General features: G+C 48.3%; 1 protein-coding gene across 1 annotated transcript in view; it reads right to left on the bottom strand.

The window, feature by feature from the left end:
* LOC136613178 (uncharacterized) overlaps positions 1-22726 on the bottom strand; it is a 110089-nt gene that overhangs the window by 23891 nt on the left and 63472 nt on the right. The window contains exons 6-7 of the mRNA XM_066594019.1: positions 3678-3962; positions 1665-1931 (exon numbers count right to left, since the gene is read on the bottom strand). Coding sequence (XP_066450116.1) covers positions 1665-1931; positions 3678-3962 — 552 coding nt within the window. The remainder of the gene's footprint in view (positions 1-1664; positions 1932-3677; positions 3963-22726) is intronic.

Genomic DNA, 22726 nt, shown 5'->3' with positions numbered 1-22726 from the left:
CTATATACACACACAGCTCTGCTATATGTATGCATACACACACTGCTATATACACACACAGCTCTGCTATATGTATGCGCACACGCACACTGCTATATACACACACAGCTCTGCTATATGTATGCCCACACACACACTGCTATATACACACACAGCTCTGCTATATGTATGCCCACACACACACTGCTATATACACACAGCTCTGCTATATGTATGCCCACACACACACTGCTATATACACACACAGCTCTGCTATATGTATGCCCACACACACACTACTATATACACACACAGCTCTGCTATATGTATGCCCACACACACACTGCTATATACACACAGCTCTGCTATATGTATGCCCACACACACACTGCTATATACACACACAGCTCTGCTATATGTATGCGTACACACACTGCTATATACACACACAGCTCTGCTATATGTATGCGTACACACACTGCTATATACACACACAGCCCGCCCCCCCCCCCCCCCTCACTACGGTCACGTTCATTCAGGACTTTGCTTGCCTTCACTTGCCCCCCAACAGCTAGTTACATGTTGTTTGCTATGACCAGTCCTTGACCAGTGATTGGCTGCAGCAGTCACATGCATAGATAAAAACTGAGCATCAAACAGAAGGCAAGAGTCCGAGAGACAAGCCCTATGCATGCTGGGAGTTGTAGGCAGCAGTCTGTTATTGTGTTTACTGCAGAAGCGATGCATGTAAACACAGCAGCAGATCGGCGGCTGCACGAAACGAAGAAGAAGGTCCAGAACGGCAGATAAAAGGTGCAGGTTGCTGCTACTTAGATGAACCTCCTCGATTTCAGCATTTTCAGAAACTTCCTTTACAGACTAAGTCCTATTTGGCCCCACAATATTCCTACCATAAAGACTTCACTCTGCGGTTACTAGTAACTCCAGAAAAGGAATTACCCATTTCTAGGAAAACAAAATAACCAAGAAAGAGAACAATGATACTATCTTACAAGACATTAGGTGCCTGATAAAGTCATAAAAGGAGGCGGTGCTAGGCAAACTCATTTAAATATATTACAAAATTATAGGCGATGCTTTGGGTCTTTTCCGACCTCACAGTGAATACAGAAGGTTAAGATGTCCACAAACTCCAATACCTGTTGGCCAAATTCTTCCTTCCCTGACAGCTGTTTCTTCCGACTCCCCCATATACAAGAACACTCTGTTCAGCTAAACAATCATGTATTTTCCATGGGCAGAGAGGAGAAACCTTCACTGGACATGGGCATCAGTTTATCACTAGAGTCAACAAAAGGAACTTCAACATTTCCAATCCTTCTGTCTGGGTCAGGAGACTCTCATAGACATACAACAGTCATAAAACACCACCAAAATTGGTGGCTTGGGATGACTTTCTCCTAATGTGTATGGGGGGCCTTTAGTGTTTAAAAAATGCATCCATGTGTATTCTTACCGTGGTCACTGAGTGGCCTTGGGCGAGGCTACCATCTTTTAGTGGCCTGGTCTATGTGAAGCATAGGAGGAGCTGACACTTGTCTGTTTAATGACAGCCAGGCTCCTGCTCTAACAGCCGGGATCAGAGAAACCTCCAAATCAGAAATAAGATTTCAGATGTCCATTCTTACCCCTGAGGTGTGGTAGTTGTGCTTCTCTCCACTTACTGTAATTTCTTTCTAAGTCTGTGATGAGATGTTTGTTGAGTCTTCTGAGTGTGATATAAGCCTTATACTTCCCAGCGTCCTCCCAGTGACTGATGACATCACACAGTTCTCTCATCTTTTCCCGATTTGTCGTCTTTTCCATCACATCATCATACTGTTCCTGGGTCAGTAGCTTCTGGTCCCGGAGATCACGTAGGACTGGATCCACATCTGTTATCTCCCTAATAAGATCTGATCGGTGCCGATCTATAAAGGATACCCCGAGTCCTGTGTGGGGAGAGAATCATGGGAAAAGGACACAAGGTCGTTACATTCTGGATGTTTCTATATATTTCCGCTACTATTACATTTCTCTAAAGGATTTTTCCTGTTTTCCAGCCTATGATACAATGTATTTATATAGGATCTGTCCGTCTCCAGACTCATCAGATTAGTAATTACTTGGATTCTACATGAAATAAACACGCTGCAGTATCTTTTGTTAGAGCTTTGCTCTGTGCTATTCCTCTGCTATTCCTCCTGGAAATGTATAATTATATAGAAAATGGGATCTGGGATTCTAAGAAAACCTGTTCTACAATAGTTAAAATATATTATGAGGAATTCAGACATTTATATCCCTTTAATGATCAATGGTATTTTGACATTTCATGGAAGGAGGCACCATTATTAATTCATCCCACTGAGGGCACATTATTAGTAATTGGGGACACAGAGGGGGCATATATTTAGTGAGGCCCTATTACTATTGGGAGATACTGAGAGGGGCAGAGATAACAGGATTAGGATAGTCTGCTGATATGAGCTGTGGCTGGAAGTAGTATTCATGGGGTCTAGGCCCAGAAAGAGAATAAAAATGAAACTGAGGACACCAGTTAGAGATGACATCACCTGTGATCACTGGAAGTAACTGCACTGTAATCACTATCACTGGGTAGAGCCAGTTACTGTTATTTAGGGACTGCATTATTTACAGGTACACTAGAGTTGATCCGCTAAATCTTACCAAACGCTGTAATAAAATGTGTCTTATTAAATACACGTACACATTTTTTTGCAGGGGGGGAGGCTGTTTTATGTACAGTACTGGGAAAAAGTTTTAGGCAGATGTGCAAAAATGCTGCAAAGTAAGCAGGTTTTCAAAAATAGAAGTGCAAATCACTAATCACGAGAATGAGGGTCCTGTGCCCCCATCCTTCTGACTGTTGGGTTACTACACCCCCGCAGTGAAGAGGACACTGAATGGAGCGATGGTTGTACAAGTTTGCTGACACTCCATTTTCTTTCAATTGGAATGCAGAGATTTCTAAGCAGCTCCCATTTGGGTATTTCCATCCACCTCATTGTAATATATGACCTTATAGTATAATTATCATAAGCAGCACTCACTTAAACATACCAGTAAGGCAGGACAAAATCCAAAAGGAATGCACGAGGCACAGGAGTTTGGATCCAGCAAAAAACTCCAAAACTTCATTGTAATATATGAAGTGCCAACTGTGCGTGCTTGGTCAGTGCTTCATGTATTCTAATGCCAGCGCCGAGGAGCAGTGATCCACAGAGTAATAGGCAGTATGGGGGGACATGGAATACCCTTTACCAGTGTCAGTGGAGGGATAACTTGTGATCTTGGTACGACCCATTCATCATACTTATACAATTGTTTAAAATAACGCCCATATAAATAGCGCACGTGTTTCCAGCATCCATGAAATAAATAGATGTGATTATTTTGAGGCTGTTCACACTTCAGCCGGTTATTACGGCTGTAATTCTTGTCATTGTCCAGCTCTCAGTAACTGCTGGTAATGAGATCATATCAGTATCCGACTACAGACAGCAATCACTTATAGTCATTATTAGGATGGTTTTCCAATGTGTCCATAATAAGTGTTGGTTATCTGTGATTTTTGGATTATGTGTCCATAAAAAGGAAAAAATCGGTTTGACAGCCCTGATATAAAGATAAATGTCTCCTGGATATAATCTTCTTCCCATCATGTCAGCACTTACCTTCCTCTAACTGGGGTTCATCTTCCAGTATCTTCAGGTCATCGATGACACGAGGATTGTATTTACAGAGAGAGTTAGAAACTTCTTCCTTATCCCAATAATCCCAGTCTCTGATACTCTCATACAGACGTCTCATCTTCTCCTCGGGGTGACCTGGTCTCATTATATTATCCCGCTCTTCCACTGTCAGCAGACCCTTACGGTACAGATCATACACGACTGGATCTACATTTGTTATTCTGTGAATTAGATCCTCTCTGTGTCGGTCTATAAAGTGACCTCCAGCTGTAGAGACAAATACAAGAATCACACAGAGGGGAAAGGGTTAATCTAACGTCATGATGTCATTGTAGAGCAGATGATGTCAGTGATGCCGGCAGAGAAGGACATTCTGTCTACATGTGGCGGGTGGTGATGGGACAACAGGACAGGATGGCGCGGCAGCGGACAGACCAGATTATCTTTATATATATATTATTTTTCATCATTAATATTTGTATTGGAGATTTCTCAAGCATTTATGTCTCGGTACATTGTTCAAGTACGTGAGTTTTACAGATATTACAGAGTAGCAATCATCTATATATTTTGATGTTGGTACAATAATAGTTCTTTGTACCCTCAGAGTCCAATGTATATCTTCTCCAAAGAAGAAGAAAAAAAATGTCCTTTTTTTTCACATAAAATCAGTTACAACTTTCAAACATAAACAACAGTCAGCAACGGTCATTACTGGTCAACAATTGGGCATCTTATTTCTTTGTTTTTCACTTTTCTTATAAGCTATCCACCCTCCCTATATATCCAAGTATTTTTTGTTATGTATTGTAGCATATGGCTAACCATTTTTAATAAAGGCAATGTTCTGCCATGTGGTTCTCGAACACCTCCAGGTTTGGCGGAAAAGGGGACGTCCATCTTTTTGCTGTGATTGTTTTTGCCATTATAAAAGCATGTTCTATCAGATATCTGTTAGGCTTGGGGAAGTTATCTAGATCTAGCACTAGGGGAGCCATATACGGCGTTTGTTGTATATTCACCCATTGAATCTTTTTCAAAAGTGTAAATAATGGAGATGAGCGAAAAACAAAATGCTGGGGTGCTCGGTACTCAAGTTGAACTTTTTGTAATGCTCGAGAGCTCATTTCGAGTAATGAACCCCATTGAAGCCATTGGGAGACTCAAGCATTTTTCAAGCTGACCGATGCTCCACATAGGGGATGTTGTTTAAAACACCTGAAAACATCAGAAAGGCATGGAAACACCAGAGAATGGGATAGGGAATGGCAGGGGCAGCATGCATGGGTGCATCTGAGGCTCCCAGGTCACACTATTAAGCCAAATACGGGGCAAGAGCGTGGCGGTCACCCCCCTAACAATTTGCTTGGGACAGACCTTAAGCAAGGCACACGCACTGGCACATCTTAGCTAAGCACTACACTAGTTGCAACCAAGGACAATCACTGCCTGCAGGTGACACCGCTGCCTCTTCTCCTGGGTTACATGCTGGCATTGCTGTCCAACCCCCCGCATGAGCCAGCATCCACATCACACGCAAAAGTTTCCCTGTTCAGCGTTCAGCTGCCCTCATGCCACATGCTGGCTCGATCGCCACACCACCCTCATGTCTATTTATAAGTGCGTATTGGATGTGGAGGAGCCAGAGACACACACTGCAGAGGGTGGGCAGGGCCTGGCAGCGACCCTCTTTGAAAATGTGAGCCATATCCCACAATGCTGATGAGAATTGAGGATAAATTGACGTACGACCATAATTCCAATCCCGTGCCACCTCCATCACAAAATTGTCAGGAGCCGCAAACGTGGGCATAAAGGGGACTCAGAACCCAGTACTTCTACACATCTTCACAATGCAGCAGCGCATACTAACACCAAAGATTGGTTTGAAGCAGGAGGTGCCACAAAAGTAGCCACCACAGGTATACAGTGACCCTGCGTCACTGTATTAGTTTCACTTCCTGTGAATGCTCCAATCCAGTATCTCGGATAACTGTGGTAATTTGTAACCCGAGAGATATTACATGCCGACCAGCGCTGATCTCCAGACCCTAAGGAGGAGGAGGAGGTGGCATAATAAGCCCAAGAAACTGTGATCGAGGTAGGACCCGCAATACTCTGTGTGGGAAGCACGTGAGCGGGCCCAGGGTCAGGCTCGGTCCCAGCCTCCACCTGGTTGACCCAATGTGCTGTCAGTTACAATTCCTTTCATCGCTCTAAAGACTGGATGAACCACGAAGAAATTCCACTAGCCAAACCTGGCACAGCCCCCCCCCCCCCTCTTACTGTGAACATCTCATTAATTCAGTTACGCTTCTCTTGATTGGTCCAAACCAGTGTCTCAGATAACTGTGGTAACACGAGAGCAAATTAATGTCGACCAGCGCTGATCCCTAGACGCCAAGCAGGAGGGGGAGGTGGCATAATAAGCCAGAGAAACCATGAACGAGGTAGGACCCGCAATCCTCTGTGTGGATAGCATGTGAGCGGGCCCTGGGTCAGGCTCGGTCCCAGCCTCAACTTTGTGTGACCCATTGTGCCGTGAGTTACATAGTTTTGGGAAACCCATGTGTACCCACACAATTCATTCTGCCTCTGCCCACACTTCTGCCCAATTCATTCTGTGTATGTGTCAGATAGCTGAACACCACGCTGGGAAACTTTTGTGCACCCACAGCATAGGCAAGCCCATGAAACCCAAGGACAGTATTAAACATGAAGAAATTAGAGTGCCCAAATATGGCAGACTTTCACCCCGCCCAGGACCTCGGTCTCTGCCCACACTTCTGCCCATTTCATTCTGTGTATGTGTCAGAGAGCTGAATACCACAATGATGGGAAAGCCTTCTGCACCCTACCCAAGTCATTCAGTGTATTTGTGCCAGATAGCTGAACACCACGCTGGGAAAGCTCTGAAACAGTTCTGTAGCAAGAGTATAGGCAAACCCTTCAAACCTTTCTGTAGCAATAGTATAGGGGAACCCTTGAAACATTTCTGCAGGAAGTGTATAGGTGAACCCCTGAAACAGTTCTGTAGCAAGAGTATAGGTGAACCCTGAAAAAACATTTCTGTGGCAAGTGTATAGGTGGATCCCAGAAACCTTTCTATAGCAAGTGTATAGGCTGACCCTAGTAACCTTTCCGTAGCAAGTGTATAGGCGAACCCCAGAAACCTTTCTGTAGGAAGTGTATAGGCGGACCCCAGAAACATTTCTGTAGCAAGAGTATAGGTGAACCCTGAAAAAACATTTCTGTGGCAAGTGTATAGGTGGATCCCAGAAACCTTTCTATAGCAAGTGTATAGGCTGACCCTAGTAACCTTTCCGTAGCAAGTGTATAGGCGAACCCCAGAAACCTTTCTATAGCAAGTGTATAGGCTGACCCTAGTAACCTTTCCGTAGCAAGTGTATAGGCGAACCCCAGAAACCTTTCTGTAGCAAGTGTGTAGGTGGACCCCGGAAAAAAATTCTGTGGCAAGTGTATAGGCGGACCCCTGAAACATTTCTGTAGCGAGTATAGGCAAACCCCTCAAACCTTTCTGTAGCAATAGAAAAGGCGACCCCTAAAACATTTCTGTAGCAAGAGTATATGCGAACCCCAGAAAAACATTTCTGTGGCAAGTGTATAGGTGGACCCCAAAAACATTTATGTAGCAATAGTATAGGCGAACCCCTGAAACATTTCAGTAGCAAGAGTATAGGCGAACCCCTGAAATAGTTCTGTAGCAAGATTATAGGCAAACCCTGGAAAAACATTTCTGTGGCAAGTGTATAGGCGGACCCCAGAAACCTTTCTGTAGCAAGTGTATAGGCGGACCCCTGAAACATTTCTGTAGCGAGCGTATAGGCGAATCCCTGAAACATTTCTCTAGCAAGTGTAGCGGCGAACCCTGAAACATTTCTGCACCCACAGTATAGGTGAACTCCTCAAACCTTTATCTAGCAAGCGTATAGATGAATCCCTGAAACATTTGTGTACCAAGAGTATAGGCGAACCCATGAAACCTTTCCATAACAAGAGGAAGGCGAACCCCTGAAACATTGGTTTACCAAGAGTTTAGCTAACCCCTGAAACATTGGTGTACCAAGAGTATAGGCGAACACCTAAAAAAATGTGTTTACCAAGAGTATAGGCAACGCCCGGAAAAATTAGTTTGCTAAGAGTATAGGCGAAGGCCTGAAAAATCGGTGTACCAAGAGTACAATTGTACCCATGAAAAATTGGTTTACCGCGAAGGCAGGAGAAACCCATCAACATTTTTTAAAGATAGAGGTCATTGTTGCTTAATTTATAACAGAGCCTGGATGCAGCCGTCCGAAAAAAATGGTTTTAACAGAGCCTTTTGGCCCGCAAAAAATTGGCAGTTTAGTGTGATGACATGCTGTTTTAGGAGGAAGAGGAATAAGATCCGAAAGGGATAGACCAAGCTACGTCTCCCCTTTTTTGGGGTTAGAGAGAGGATGCATATTTATCCTGTTGCAGCGAAAGAATATTTATGACCTGCTGCTTTCTACCGGTGGAGAAGAGAAGTCTGGGGAAATCCAGCCTTTGTTCATCCTTATGAGTGTAAGCATGTCGGCGCTGTCAGTTGACAGGCGGGTTTACTTATCCGTGATGATCCACCCAGCTGTACTAAACACCCTCTCTGACAAGACGCTAGCGGCAGGGAGGCCAGCACCTCCAGGGCGTAAAGCACAAGTTCGTGCCATGTGTCCAGCTTTGAAACCCAATAGTTGGATGGAGCAGAGGCATCACAGAGGACGGTGGTACGATTGGCTATGTACTCCCTCATCATCTTTTTACAGTGCTCCCTCCAACTTAGCCTTGACTGGGGAGTGGGGGCACAGTCTTGCTAGGAAGCCATAAAACTGGCAAAGGCATTGGAGAGTGTACCCCTGCCTGTGCTGGACATGCTTCTGGTTCCCCATGCCTCTCCTGCTAGTTGGCCCTATGAACTACCTCTTCTACTGCTAGCAATGTCAGATGGGAACTTTAGCATCAGTTTTTCCACCGGGGCCCTGTGGTATTGCATTACTCTGATACTCCTTTCCTCTTTGGGAATGAAAATGGAAAGGTTCTCCTTGCACCATGTGTCGAGAAGGATGTACACCCAGTAATCCGTGTTGGTCAGAATGCGTCAAACGCAAGGGTCACGTGAAAGGCAGCTTAACATGAAGTCAGCCATGTGTGCTAGAGTCCTAGTACGCAACACATCGCTGTCCTCACTAGAAGGATGACTTTCAGGATCCTCCTTCTCTTCAGCCCATACATGCTGAACAGATGAGAGGGAAGCAGCATGGGTACCCTCTGCAGTGTGACCAGCATTCTCTTCCCCCATTCTCCTCCTCCCCCTCCCCCTCCTCCAAAGTGCGCTGAGATACAGACATGAGGGGGGTCTGGCTATCAAGCGACATACTACCATCCCCCATCTCCTGTTCTAACCGCAAAGCGTCAGCCTTTATGCTTAGCAGTGAACTTTTCAGCAGGCAAAGCAGCGGGATAGTAACCCTGATAATGGCCGCATCGCCGATCACCATTTGTGTAGACTCCTCAAAGTTTCCGAGGACCTGACAGATGTCTGCCATCCTTGCCCACTCCTCTGTGAATAACTGCAGAGGCTGACTACTACTCCACCGCCCATGTTGCAGCTGGTATTCTACAATTGCTCTACGCTGCTCGTAAAGCCTGGCCAACATGTGCAGCGTTGAATACCAGCACGTGGGTACGGCGCACAGCAGTCGGTGCTCTGGCAACTGAAATCCCCGAGGCAATTATGTTCTTTTGAACTCTTTAAAGTATCTTCACTGAAAAGAACCTTACTGATTACTTAAAATTTAACCTTTATTTTTAGATTCTTAAAATAACTAGTGTATGCAAACAATCACGAACATATAGTGCTTAAAAACAACTCCCCATCAGATAGGGAGGGAATAGAGTGTTCATCTGAGAGTTACTGTTTATTGATGTATTGACAGCGATGATTAACAGCCTTTTTACTAGTCAGAGCTTGATTCTATTTCTCTGTAACTATCACAGTATCGCTCAGGTCTCTTATTCACTCAAACGGTTATTCTAATGCTCTGTTTTCCGTTTATTTTGATCAACCCACATTAGAGGAAAATGCTTTTACATACAGGGCACTTTCCGTTATATTCTGTTTATGAAGCCGTCTATATGCCTCACTTCAAGCGTCCAAAATTCCCACTCTCAGACAATTGCGGATGCATCAGACCTATGCTGATCCTAAATGGATCGATAATATTAATATTTTACTCATGCAATCATTCATGCCATTACTCCATCGACGCGTTTCTATGACAACGATTCAGTGTGCCATTTCATCAGGATGGGTCTTTATTTTTAATCTGGCTCTTTGCCAACTAGGGGACTAATAGCATCTCCGTATTTCTACCCGTATGTTGGGAAATAACATGCACCGTATTAGCAGTCTGTTATTAATTTTAGACTGCAAGACATTACTTTATTATAGGTGCAGTATATCCATATCGGTGTAGCAGGACGGTTCAGACTCAGTGTACTCTATACGGCATTCTATTGTGACATATTGCCAGAGTATAGTACACCTGTGTCTCTATATAGCACAAGGCGGCTCAGCTCTTCTCTAACACAGACTATCCATTAGCCCTATATAGCAGGCTAAATGGATAGAGTGTCTAGGTTAACGTCTCTTGACACTCAATTCAAAGGCTGGTTAGTTTTAGTGTGACAGGTCATGCAACTTGATGATTTAAGTTGCCAGCCTGTAAACACTAATTATGTTGAAGAGCTTGGCCCCTTTCCCATAGTCATTAGCCTTCAGCCCTCTGACTTAGGTAAGACGGTATTGTAATTGCTATTCTAAGTCCCTGTTTTTTAGGGGTAAGGTTAGCCAGAGTCCCCGTTTTTAGGGGATTTGAAGATAGAGAGCGGCTTACGGCGACCGCTATGATGAACCTGCAGCCTGCCTGGCCGCAACAGTATAGACAGAGCTCTTCAGGTTGTGGCACAGGGGAAGAGGCAGTGGTATAATCCGGAGGCGGTGAATGGCCTTCGTCCCACCTTGTGGGGTGCTTGGCCATCATATGCCTGCGCATGCTGGTGGTGGGGATGCTGGTAGTAGTGGCTCCCCGGTTGATCTTGGTGCAGCACAGGTTGCACACCACTGTTCATCGGTCGTCTGCGCTCTCACTAAAAAACATTCACACCTTTGAACACCTAGCCCTCTGCACAGAGGCTTGCCGCGAGATGGTGCTGTAGGAAACAGTTGGGGGATTATTTGCTCTGGCCCTGCCTCTCCCCCTAGCCAGCCCACTGCCTCTTCCAACCAGTCGAGCTGCTACACTTGCCTCCCCCTCTGAAGCCCTGTCTTCAGTAGGCTTAGCAAGCCAGGTGGGGTCAGTCACCTCATCGTCCAGCAGCTCTTCCTCCGAATCCTCTATGCCTCCTCCCTCAGACTTACTGCCCTTACTACTACCTCACTGACAGACAACTGTGTCTCATCATCCTCATCCACAAAAAGTTCATGAAACAGTTGTCAGAAGTCCCCAGCCTCATCACCCGGACCCCGATAACTTTCCAAAGGTTGGGCATCGGTCACGACAAACTCCTCAGGTGGGTGAGGAACCATTTTTTTCGACTCAGGGTAGGGACTAGAGATGAGCGAACGTGTTCTTCCGAGCTTGATATTCGTGCGAATATTAGGGTGTTCGTGATGTTCGTTATTCGTAATGAACACCATGCGGTGTTCTGGTTACTTTCACTTCCTTCCCTGAGACGTTAGCGCGCTTTTCTGGCCAATTGAAAGACAGGGAAGGCATTACAACTTCCCCCTGTGACGTTCAAGCCCTATACCACCCCCCTGCAGTGAGTGGCTGGGAAGATCAGGTGTCCGTCTAATATAAAAGTCGGCCCCTCCCGCGGCTCGCCTCAGATGCCGTGTGAGTTAGATGAGGGACAGTGCTGTTTGTACCGGAGCTGCTGTAGGGAAAGAATTGGTAGTTAGTGTAGGCTTCAAGACCCCCCAAAGGTCCTTATTAGGGCCACTGATAGCTGTGTGTTGGCTGCTGTTAGCAGTGGCAATTTTTTTTTTCTCAAAATCGCCTCTGCAGAGCGTTGCACCCGGCATTAGGGACAGAAGTGCTGCATAGGCAGGGAGAGTGTTAGGAGTGAGTGTAGCCTTCAAGAACCTCAACGGTCCTTTCTAGGGCCATATTTAACCGTGTGCAGTACTGTCCAGGCTGCTGTTAGCTGTGCTGCATTTTTTTTTACTTCTCAAAATCGCCTCTGCAGAGCATTGCACCCTCCATTGATACTGCAGGGAAAGAATTGTGTAGGCAGGGCCACAACACAGTTATTATTCATTGAATATACGCAGTGCTGCCTTTTGGTGCAAAAAAACAGAAAATAATTCTATTTGTCCTGCCTCTGTCCGTCCTAAGGGCGGTGGACACGTGTCGGCTGCGTGTGCAACCTTTAAAAATCAGACGCACCCAGCTACGTTTTACTCCTGGCTTCGCCATTTGCTTTCCTTAATTGGGAAAAAAAATACCTGCTCTGCCACAGTTAATAACTCTGCTACCCTCACGTTCTGTGACACATTAGCAGGGACACAGCACAGTTATTAAACTTCTCATGTTCATAGAATATACGCAGTGCTGCCTTTTGGTGCAAAAAAACGGAAAATAATTCTATTTGTCCTGCCTCTGTCCGTCCTAAGGGCGGTGGACACGTGTCGGCTGCGTGTGCAACCTTTAAAAATCAGACGCACCCAGCTACGTTTTACTCCTGGCTTCGCCATTTGCTTTCCTTAATTGGGAAAAAAAATACCTGCTCTGCCACAGTTAATAACTCTGCTACCCTCACGTTCTGTGACACATTAGCAGGAAAACAGCACAGTTATTAAACTTAGATTATACATTCACTAGAGGCAGTGGGGCCTTTCGTTTTCAAAAAAGGGAAAAAATTATATTTGGCCTGCAGTCTTGCGCCAATTTATTAGCTGCCTGTGAAATCAAATCACTGGTAATACAGCATGCTGAGGGGTAGGGGTAGGCCTAGAGGACGTGGACGCGGCCGAGGACGCGGAGGGCCAAGTCAGGGTGTGGGCACAGGCCGAGCTCCTGATCCAGGTGTGTCGCAGCCGACTGCTGCGCGATTAGGAGAGAGGCACGTTTCTGGCGTCCCCACATTCATCGCCCAATTAATGGGTCCACGCGGGAGACGGTTATTAGAAAATGAGCAGTGTGAGCAGGTCCTGTCCTGGATGGCAGAAAGTGCTTCGAGCAACCTATCGTCAACCCACAGTTCTGCGCCGTCCACTGCTGCAAATCCGAATCCTCTGTCTGCTGCTCCTCCTTCCTCCCAGCCTCCTCACTCCACTACAATGACACCTGCTTAGGAGCGGGAACACTCCCAGGAACTGTTCTCTGGCCCCTGCTTAGATTGGGCAGCAGCGGTTCCTCTCCCACCAGAGGAGTTTATCGTCACTAATGCCCAACCATTCGAAAGTTCCCGGGGTCCGGGGGAAGAGGCTGGGGACTTCCGCCAACTGGCTCAACAACTTTCTGTGGGTGAGGAGGACGATGACGATCAGACACAGTTGTCTTGCAGTGAGGTAGTAGTAAGGGCAGTAAGTCCGAGGGAGCAGCGCACAGAGGATTCGGAGGAAGAGCAGCAGGACAATGAGGTGACTGACCCCACCTGGTGTGCAACGCTTACTCAGGAGGACAGGTCTTTAGAGGGGGAGTCAAGGGCATCAGCAGGGCAGGTTGCAAGAGGCAGTGCGGTGGCCAGGGGTAGAGGCAGGGCCAGACCGAATAATCCACCAAGTGTTTCCCAAAGCGCCCCCTCGCGCCATGCCACCCTGCAGAGGCCGAGGTGCTCTAAGGTCTGGCAGTTTTTCACAGAGTCGCCTGACGACCGACGAACAGTGGTGTGCAACCTTTGTCGCGCAAAGCTCAGCCGGGGAGCCAACACCAACAGCCTCACCACCATGCGCAGACATATGATGGCCAAGCACCCCACAAGGTGGGACGAAGGCCGTTCAGCGCCTCCGGTTTGCACCCCTGCCTCTCCCCCTGTGCCCCAACCTGCCACTGAGATGCAACCCCCCTCTCAGGACACAGGCACTACCGTCTCCTGGCCTGCACCCACACCCTCACCTCCGCTGTCTTCGGCCCCATCCAGCAGTGTAGTTCAGCGCACCGTCCAGCCGTCGCTTGCGCAACTGTTGGAGCGTAAGCGCAAGTACGCACCCGCACGCTCAAACGTTAACCGTCCGCATAGCAAAATTCATCAGCCTTGAGATGCTGCCGTATAGGGTTGTGGAAACGGAGTCCTTCAAAAGTATCATGGAGGCGGCGGCCCCGCGCTACTCAGTTCCCAGTCGCCACTACTTTTCCCGATGTGCCGTCCCAGCCCTGCACGACCACGTCTCCCGCAACATTGTACGCGCCCTCACCAACACGGTTACTGCCACGGTCCACTTAACTACGGACACGTGGACAAGCACAGGCGGGCAGGGCCACTACATCTCCCTGACGGCACATTGGGTGAATTTAGTGGAGGCTGGGACAGAGTCAGAGCCCGGGACCGCTCACGTCCTACCCACCCCCAGAATTGCGGGCCCCAGCTCGGTGGTGGTATCTGCGGAGGTGTATGCTTCCTCCACTAAACCACCCTCCTCCTCCTCCTCTGTCTCGCAATCAAGATGTGTTAGCAGCAGCATGTCGCCAGCAGTCGGTGTCGCGCGGTGTGGCAGCACAGCGGTGGGCAAGCGTCAGCAGGCCGTGCTGAAACTACTCAGCTTAGGTGATATGAGGCACACGGCCCACGAACTGCTGCAGGGTCTGACACAGCAGACCGACCGCTGGCTTGCGCCGCTGAGCCTCCAACCGGGCATGGTCGTGTGTGACAACGGCCGTAACCTGGTGGCGGCTCTGCAGCTCGGCAGCCTCACGCACGTGCCATGCCTGGCCCACGTCTTTAATTTGGTGGTTCAGCGCTTTCTGAAAAGCTACCCACGCTTGTCAGACCTGCTCGTAAAGGCGCGCCGGCTCTGCGCACATTTTCGCAAGTCCCACACGGACGTTGCCACCCTGTGCACCCTGCAACATCACTTTAAGCTGCCAGTGCACCGACTGCTGTGCGACGTGCCCACACGGTGGAACTCTACGCTCCACATGTTGGCCAGGCTCTATCAACAGCGTAGAGCTATAGTGGAATACCAACTCCAACATGGGCGGCGCAGTGGGAGTCAGCCTCCTCAATTCCTTTCAGAAGAATGGGCCTGGTTGGCAGACATCTGCCATGTCCTTGGTAATTTTGAGGAGTCTACCCAGGTGGTGAGCGGCGATGCTACAATCATTAGCGTCACCATTCCTCTGCTATGCATCTTGAGAAATTCCCTGTAAACCATTTAGGCAGCTGCTTTGCGCTCGGAAACGGGGGCGGGGGAAAACAGTATGCCGCTGGATAGTCAGGGCACCCTCCTGTCTATTTCTCAGCGCGTACAGGAGGAGGAGGAGGAGCATGAGGAGGATGAGGAGGAGGGGGAAGAGACAGCTTGGCCCGCTGCTGACGGTACACCGGCTGATTGCCTGTCATCCTTTCAGCGTGTATGGCCTGAGGAGGAGGAGGAGGATCCTGAAAGTGATCTTCCTAGTGAAGACAGCCATGTGTTGCGTACAGGTACCCTGGCACACATGGCTGACTTCATGTTAGGATGCCTTTCTCGTGACCCTCGCGTTGCACGCATTCTGGCCACGACGGATTACTGGGTGTACACACTGCTCGATCCACGGTATAAGGAGAACCTGCCCACTCTGATTCCCGAAGAGGAAAGGGGTTCGAGAGTGTTGCTATACCACAGGACCCTTGCGGACAAGCTGATGGTAAAATTCCCAGCCGACAGCGCTAGTGGCAGAAGGCGCAGTACCGAGGGCAAGGTAGCAGGGGATGTGCATAGATCGAGCAGCATGTACATCCCAGGCAGTGCAACAGTCTTTAAGGGCCTGGCCAGCTTTATGGCTCCCCACCAAGACTGTGTCACCGCTCCCCAGTCACGGCTGAGTCGGCGGGAGCACTGTAAAAGGATGGTGAGGGAGTACGTAGCGGATCGCACGACCATCCTTGGTGACGCCTCTGCCCCCTACAACTACCGGGTGTCGAAGCTGGACACGTGGCCTGAACTAGCGCTGTATGCCCTGGAGGTGCTTGCTTGTCCTGCGGCTAGCGTCTTGTCGGAGAGGGTGTTTAGTGCGGCTGGGGGAATCATCACAGATAAGCGTAGCCGCTTGTCAACCGACAGTGCCGACAGGCTAACACTCATCAAGATGAACAAAGCCTGGATTTCCCCAGACTTCTGTTCTCCACCAGCGGACAGCAGCGATACGTAAGCAATACGTAGGCTGCACCCGCGGATGGAAGCTACGTTCTCTCTCACCATCCAAAACGGGGACATTTCTGCTTCATCAATCTGTGTCTAATATTCCTCCTACTCCTCCTGCTCCTCCTCCTGAAACCTCACGTAATCACGCTGAACGGGCAATTTTTCTTAGGGCCACAAGGCTCACTCAAATAATTTTTCTGAACAATTTTTATAAGTTTCAATGCGCTTAAAAGCGTTGGAACTTTAACTTGAACCAATTTTTCGTTACACTGGGCTGCCTCCAGGCCTAGTTACCACTTAAGCCACATTAACCAAAGCGATTCACCTGCCATCTTGGTTGGGCATGGACAATTTTTACAGAGGTACATTAGTACTGTTGGTACACCAAGTTTTTGGGGCCCTCACCTACAGTGTAATCATAGCAATTTGTATGTTCTTCGCCTGCACTCATGGTACAGAAAGGTGTGTGGGGTTGGCGTACACTTTAGCTACATAAATGTAACTTGGGCCTTGGCTATACTAAGGCTACTGAAATGGAACTAAGACTGCGCTCCCGCTATACTGCTGCTTCGGAATTGTTACTGGGGCCTGTCTTGAGTGCTACTATTGCTGACATGGAACGAAGACTGCGCTCCCGCTATACTGCTGCTTCGGAATTGTTACTGGGGCCTGTCTTGAGTGCTACTATTGCTGACATGGAACGAAGACTGCGCTCCCGCTATACTGCTGCTTCGGAATTGTTACTGGGGCCTGTCTTGAGTGCTACTATTGCTGACATGGAACGAAGACTGCGCTCCTCCTATAATGCTGCTAGTGATATGTTAGTGGGGCCTGTCCTAATGCTACGGCTGAAATGTTACGAATTCTGGGCTCTGCCTATACCGCTGCTAATGGTATGTCTCTGGGGTGTGGAAACAGAGGCTTCCCAAAGACATGATGGCGGCGAGGCCATTTCCCACCAACGCGGTTACTGTAAAGGTGCATATAACCACGGACACGTGGAGAGGACACGTAGTGCCTCAAAAACATCCCCCTCCTCCTCCAACAGGGAAAACATTCTTGGCAAATGTCTTTGCATTGGTTCGTCTGGTGGCAGTCCAAGAATTTCACCTTTACCGACACAACAAGAGAGCCCCCACACCATCCCCCCGCCACGGCCCACTTAATCCTGGCCACATTCCGAAAACCAACAAAATACAACCGTGCTACTAGGTCCGCAGTCACCACCACATTACCACCAACGCGGTTACTGTAAAGGTGCATATAACCACGGACACGTGGAGAGGACACGTAGTGCCTCAAAAACATCCCCCTCCTCCTCCAACAGGGAAAACATTCTTGGCAAATGCCTTTGCATTGGTTCGTCTGGTGGCAGTCCAAGAATTTCACCTTTACCGACACAACAAGAGAGCCCCCACACCATCCCCCCGCCACGGCCCACTTAATCCTGGCCGCATTCCGAAAACCAACAAAATACAACCGTGCTACTAGGTCCGCAGTCACCACCACATTACCACCAACGCGGTTACTGTTAAGGTGCATATTACCAGTCTGACTGGGGCATGCAGACACCTTGACAGAATGAATAGTGTGTGGCACATAGGTTCCCCATTGCTATGCCCACGTGTGCAGCTCCTGATGGCGGTGGCACAGGATTCTATTTCTCATTGCTTCTGTACAGCATTGTGGGCTATCGCCCCGCCCCTTTTAAAGAGGGTCGCTGCCTAGCCATGCCAACCCTCTGCAGTGTGTGCCTGCGGTTCCTCCTCATGGCAGACGCACTTCTAAATAGACATGAGTGTGGCGTGGCATGAGGGCAGCTGAAGGCTGCGCAGGGACACTTTGGTGTGCGCTGTGGGGGGGAGGGGGGGCGGTTGGTCAGCATGTAACCCAGGAGAAGTGGCAGCGGAGTGTCATGCAGGCAGTGATTGTGCTTTGTTGTAGCTAGTGTGGTGCTTAGCAAAGGTATGCCATGCTAATGAGGGCTTTTCAGAAGTAAAAGTTGTTGGGAGGGGGGGGGGGGCCCACTCTTGCCGGTATTGTGGCTTAATAGTGGGACCTGTGAACTTGAGATGCAGCCCAACATGTAGCCCCTCGCCTGCCCTATCCGTTTCTGTGTCATTCCCATCACTTTCTTGAATTGCCCAGATTTTCACACATGAAAACCTTAGCGAGCATCGGCGAAATACAAAAATGCTCTGGTCGCCCATTGACTTCAATGGGGTTCGTTGTTCGAAACGAACCCTCGAACATCGCGGGAAGTTCGTTCCGAATAACGAACACCCGAACATTTTGGTGTTCGCTCATCTCTAGTAGGGACCCGAGAACAGTTCCTGGGAGTCTGCCTGCTCAGAATCTCTCTTTTTCCTGGAGTGATGAGCCTGGGAGGAAGGAGGAGCAGCCAGAGGATCCAGAGTTGCAGTCCCTAGCCTGGTAGGAGTGGACTGAGTGGAGGACTGGGTGTTCGATACATTGCTGGACGAGTTATCCGTGATCCACGACAGGACCTGATCGCACTGCTGTGCTCATAATAAATGTCTACGCGGACCCGCAAAATGTGAGATGCAGCTGGGGAGAGGAGATACGCGGCACTCTCCTAATCCCTCAGCAGCCAGCACTGATTCATCTCGCCCAGGACCTCGGCCTGTGCCCACACCCTCACTTAGACGCCCGCGTCCACGTCCTTGACCCTTATTTCTACTGCTCATCATGTCAGATAAAGAATAGAGCAGGGCCTAAATAAATTAGCCCACTGTATAGCGCTGCGAACTAGGGCTAATTTACTGCACACAGAGACTTGTAGATAGCAGAGGCTCTATGCTGTGACAGAAAAAATTAACTTGCTGTCTTGCGCAGATACCTAGGGGTAATTTACCTCTCAAAGAGACTTGTAGATAAGAAAGGCTGTATGGAGTGGCAGAAAAAATTAACCCAGTGGATAGTGCTGATAACTGCAGCTACTTTACCGCTTACAGACAATGGTAGATGTGAGATGCTCTGCACAGGGGCAGAAAAAATTTACCCACTGCTTAGCGATGAGAATTACGGCTAATTCACCGCACACAGCGAATAGGAGATGTGAGATGCTCTGCACAGCCCCAGGAAAAATTAACCCACTGTTTAGCGATGAGAACTCTGGTTAATTCACCGCACACAGCGAATGGGAGATGTGAGATACTCTGCACAGCCCCAGAAAAAATGAATGGACTGTTTAGCGATGAGAACTCCTGCTAATTCACCACACAAAGCGAATGGGACTTGTGAGATGCTCTGCACAGCCCCAGAAAAAATTAGCTTACTGTTTAGCGATAAGAATTACGGCTAATTCATTGCACACCTCAAATGGGAGACAGGCCTATAAATAATTAGCCCACTGTTTAGCGCTGAGAATTATGGCTAATTCACCGCACACAGCGAATGGGAGATATGAGATCTGCACATCCCCAGGAAAAATTAACCCATTGTTTAGTGAATTACGGCACACAGCAAATTGGAGATGTGAGATACTCTGCACAGGCCCATCCAACAATTAACTGTCTGTTTAGCGATGAAAACTATGCCTAATTCACCACACACAGAGAATAGTAGATGTGAAATGCTCTGCACAGGCCTAGATGCTTGAAAAAAAAAATTGGTGCACTACTGCCCCCAGCCAGCCAAAAAAGTAATGCACACAATGAGGAGTAGCCCTAAGAAGGACTGTTGGGTTCTTGAAGAGAGGATCCCTATTCTAACACTTTACTTTCTCAGGTGCAGCTCTTTTCCTAACCTCTGCAAGCCTGCGTCTGAGGCGAGCCACGGGCGGCACCAGTTTAAGTACTCGGCGGTCACCTGATCCCACTAGCCACTCACTGTAGACGTGCAGAGGGCTGGCACATTGCAGCAGGAAGTGGTAATGCCTTCCCTGCATGTTCAGTGGCTAAAAAATGGCGCTAAACATGCGGGGAGGGGAAATGCAATTGACTCAAGAACCGCGCGGTGTTCGTCTCGAGTAATGAGCATCCCGAGTACAGTAATGCTCGAGCGGACAAGTGTGCTCGCTCATCTCTAGTAAATATTCCATTCCAAAATCCCATCAGTTTCGGGCATGCCCAGAATAGCTGCGACTATGGCCACATTCCCTCCAGCACATCCCATTACCTTTTAAGACATTTGGCCATCGAATGTGGGGAGAAATACCACCTCATTTGTACCTTTAGTTGGGATTCTAGAATGGAAGCCCCTTTTGGGGATTGTAATGCCTTCTTTGCCCCTATTCACTTTTCCTTAGAAAATTCCTCTCCCAATTCTTTTTTCCAATTAAGCATATGTTTTTGTTTTTTTTTAAGTTTAATAGCTGCTTTTGCAATTTAATCAGAAAGAGTGTGGATATTGGTACAGGGAGGGCTCTGAAAAGGTATAATATTTGGAGGAAATTTTTCATTTTGTCTGTCATTACCTTTCCTAGCCAGGATAGGCATATTTTAGAGAGGCGGTATAGTTCTCATTGTAAGGAGGACAGGAGTGGTGGAAAGTTATCTTTTTCTATGTTAAGGCCTATTTAAAAGGAGCGATGATTGCTTAAAAATCACTAAAAAGTGATCGTTTGAGCAATCATCGTTGCGTCTAAACGTGCGTCCATCGTGCACTGCTAGCTGATTGTTAAATTTAGCCCAATGTAAAACTAGTCGTTCAGCCTTAACAGCAGTTTTCTGCGGGGAGTGCTGATAGCATTGTTTCCCGTCGAAGAACAAAGGATTTGAGCTCAGATAAGAGCCCTCTGGCTATTAACAGCTTTCAGCTTAGGCTTCATTTGCACACTTAATTGCTCCTAAGTAGCAGAGCAGCTACTTAACAGTTTATGCAAAATGATCGCTCAAAGCTGCCACTCAAACTGTCATTTGAGCAACCATCGCTCCATGTAAATGGGCCTTTACTCAGAGCATACGTTAAGGTTATTACTAGAGATGAGCGAGCACCAAAATGCTCGGGTGCTCGTTACTCGAGTCGAACTTTCCGCGATGCTCGAGGGTTCGTTTCGAGTAACGAACCCCATTGAAGTCAATGGGCGACCCGAGCATTTTTGTATATCGCCGATGCTCGCTAAGGTTTTCATTTGTGAAAATCTGGGAAATTCAAGAAAGTGATGGGAACGACACAGCAACGGATAGGGCAGGCGAGGGGCTACATGTTGGGCTGCATCTCAAGTTCCCAGGTCCCACTATTAAGCCACAATAGCGGCAAGAGTGGCCCCCCCCTCCCAACAATTTTTACTTCTGAAAAACCCTCATTAGCTAGGCATACCTTAGCTAAGCACCACACTACCTCCAACAAAGCACAATCACTGCCTGCATGACACTCCTCTGCCACTTCTCCTGGGTAACATGCTGCCCAACCCACCCCCCCCCCACCCCGCACGACCCAGTGTCCACAGCGCACACCAAAGTGTCCCTGCGCAGCCTTCAGCTGCCCTCATGCCAAACGCTGGCCTCATAGCCTCACCACCCTCATGTTTATTTATAAGTGCGTCTGCCATGAGGAGGAATCGGAGGCACACACTGCAGAGGGTTGGCACGGTCAGGCAGCGACCCTCTTTAAAAGGGGCAGGGCAATAGCCCACAATGCTGTACAGAAGCAATGAGAAATCCAATCCTGTGCCACCTCCATCAGGAGCTGCACACGTGGGCATAGCAATGGGGAACCCATGTGCCACACACTATTCATTCTGTCAAGGTGTTGCATAGCTCAATCAACACTGCAAGGGGAAAGCCGTCTGCGCTCTGCCCCCTACTCAAGTCAGTCAGTGTCTTTGTGCCAGACAGGTCAAACACCGCGATGGGAGCTCAGTTTCCACCAACAGCATAGGTGGGTTCTAGGAAACCCAAGACATGAACCAAAAATTGATCTGACCGGCCAAACATGGCAGACTTGCACCGCGCCCACGACATAGGCCTCGGCCAACAGCTTCAGCAATCCTAGGCAGGAAGCGGACTTTCACTGCACCCAGGACATAGGCCTCTGCACAAACCCTCACCAATCGCGGGCCTACAGCGGACTCCAATGCTAGCGTAGCTGTGCACGTCTCATTAGCGCTGTATTGCTCCTGTAGTTTGTCCCAATGCAGTGCCCCGGATAGTAGAGCTAACGTCCGATTAAATACAGGTGGGCTTCGGCCCACACTGCATGCCCCAGTCAGACCGGGTTTTTTTTATAAATAGTCACAGGCAGGTACAACTCCGCAATGGGAATTCCGTGTGCAGCCACAGCATGGGTGGCTCCCTGGAACCCACCGGCGGTACGTAAATGTATCCCATTGCAGAGCCCTGCTCAGCAGAGCTAACGTCACATACAATACAGGTGGGCTTCGGCCCACAGTGCATGCCCCAGTCAGACTGGTAATATGTACGTTAACAGTAACCGCGTTGGTGGGACATGGCCTCGCCACCATCATGTCTTTGGGAAGCCTCCGTTTCCACACCCCAGTGACATAGCATTAGCAGCTGTATAGTCAGAGCCCAGAATTAGTAACATTTCAGCGGTAGCATTAGCGACAGGCCCCAGTAACATATCACTAGCAGCAGTATAGGGGGAGCACAGTATTAGTTCCATTTCAGTAGTAGTTGCAGTCTAGACAGGCCCCAGTAACATATCACTAGCAGCAGTA

This window comes from Eleutherodactylus coqui, chromosome 2, assembly GCF_035609145.1.
Source record: "Eleutherodactylus coqui strain aEleCoq1 chromosome 2, aEleCoq1.hap1, whole genome shotgun sequence".
NCBI lineage: Eukaryota > Metazoa > Chordata > Amphibia > Anura > Eleutherodactylidae > Eleutherodactylus > Eleutherodactylus coqui.
Note: the sequence above shows the minus strand (reverse complement) of the source record. Positions and strands in the feature narration are given on the sequence as shown.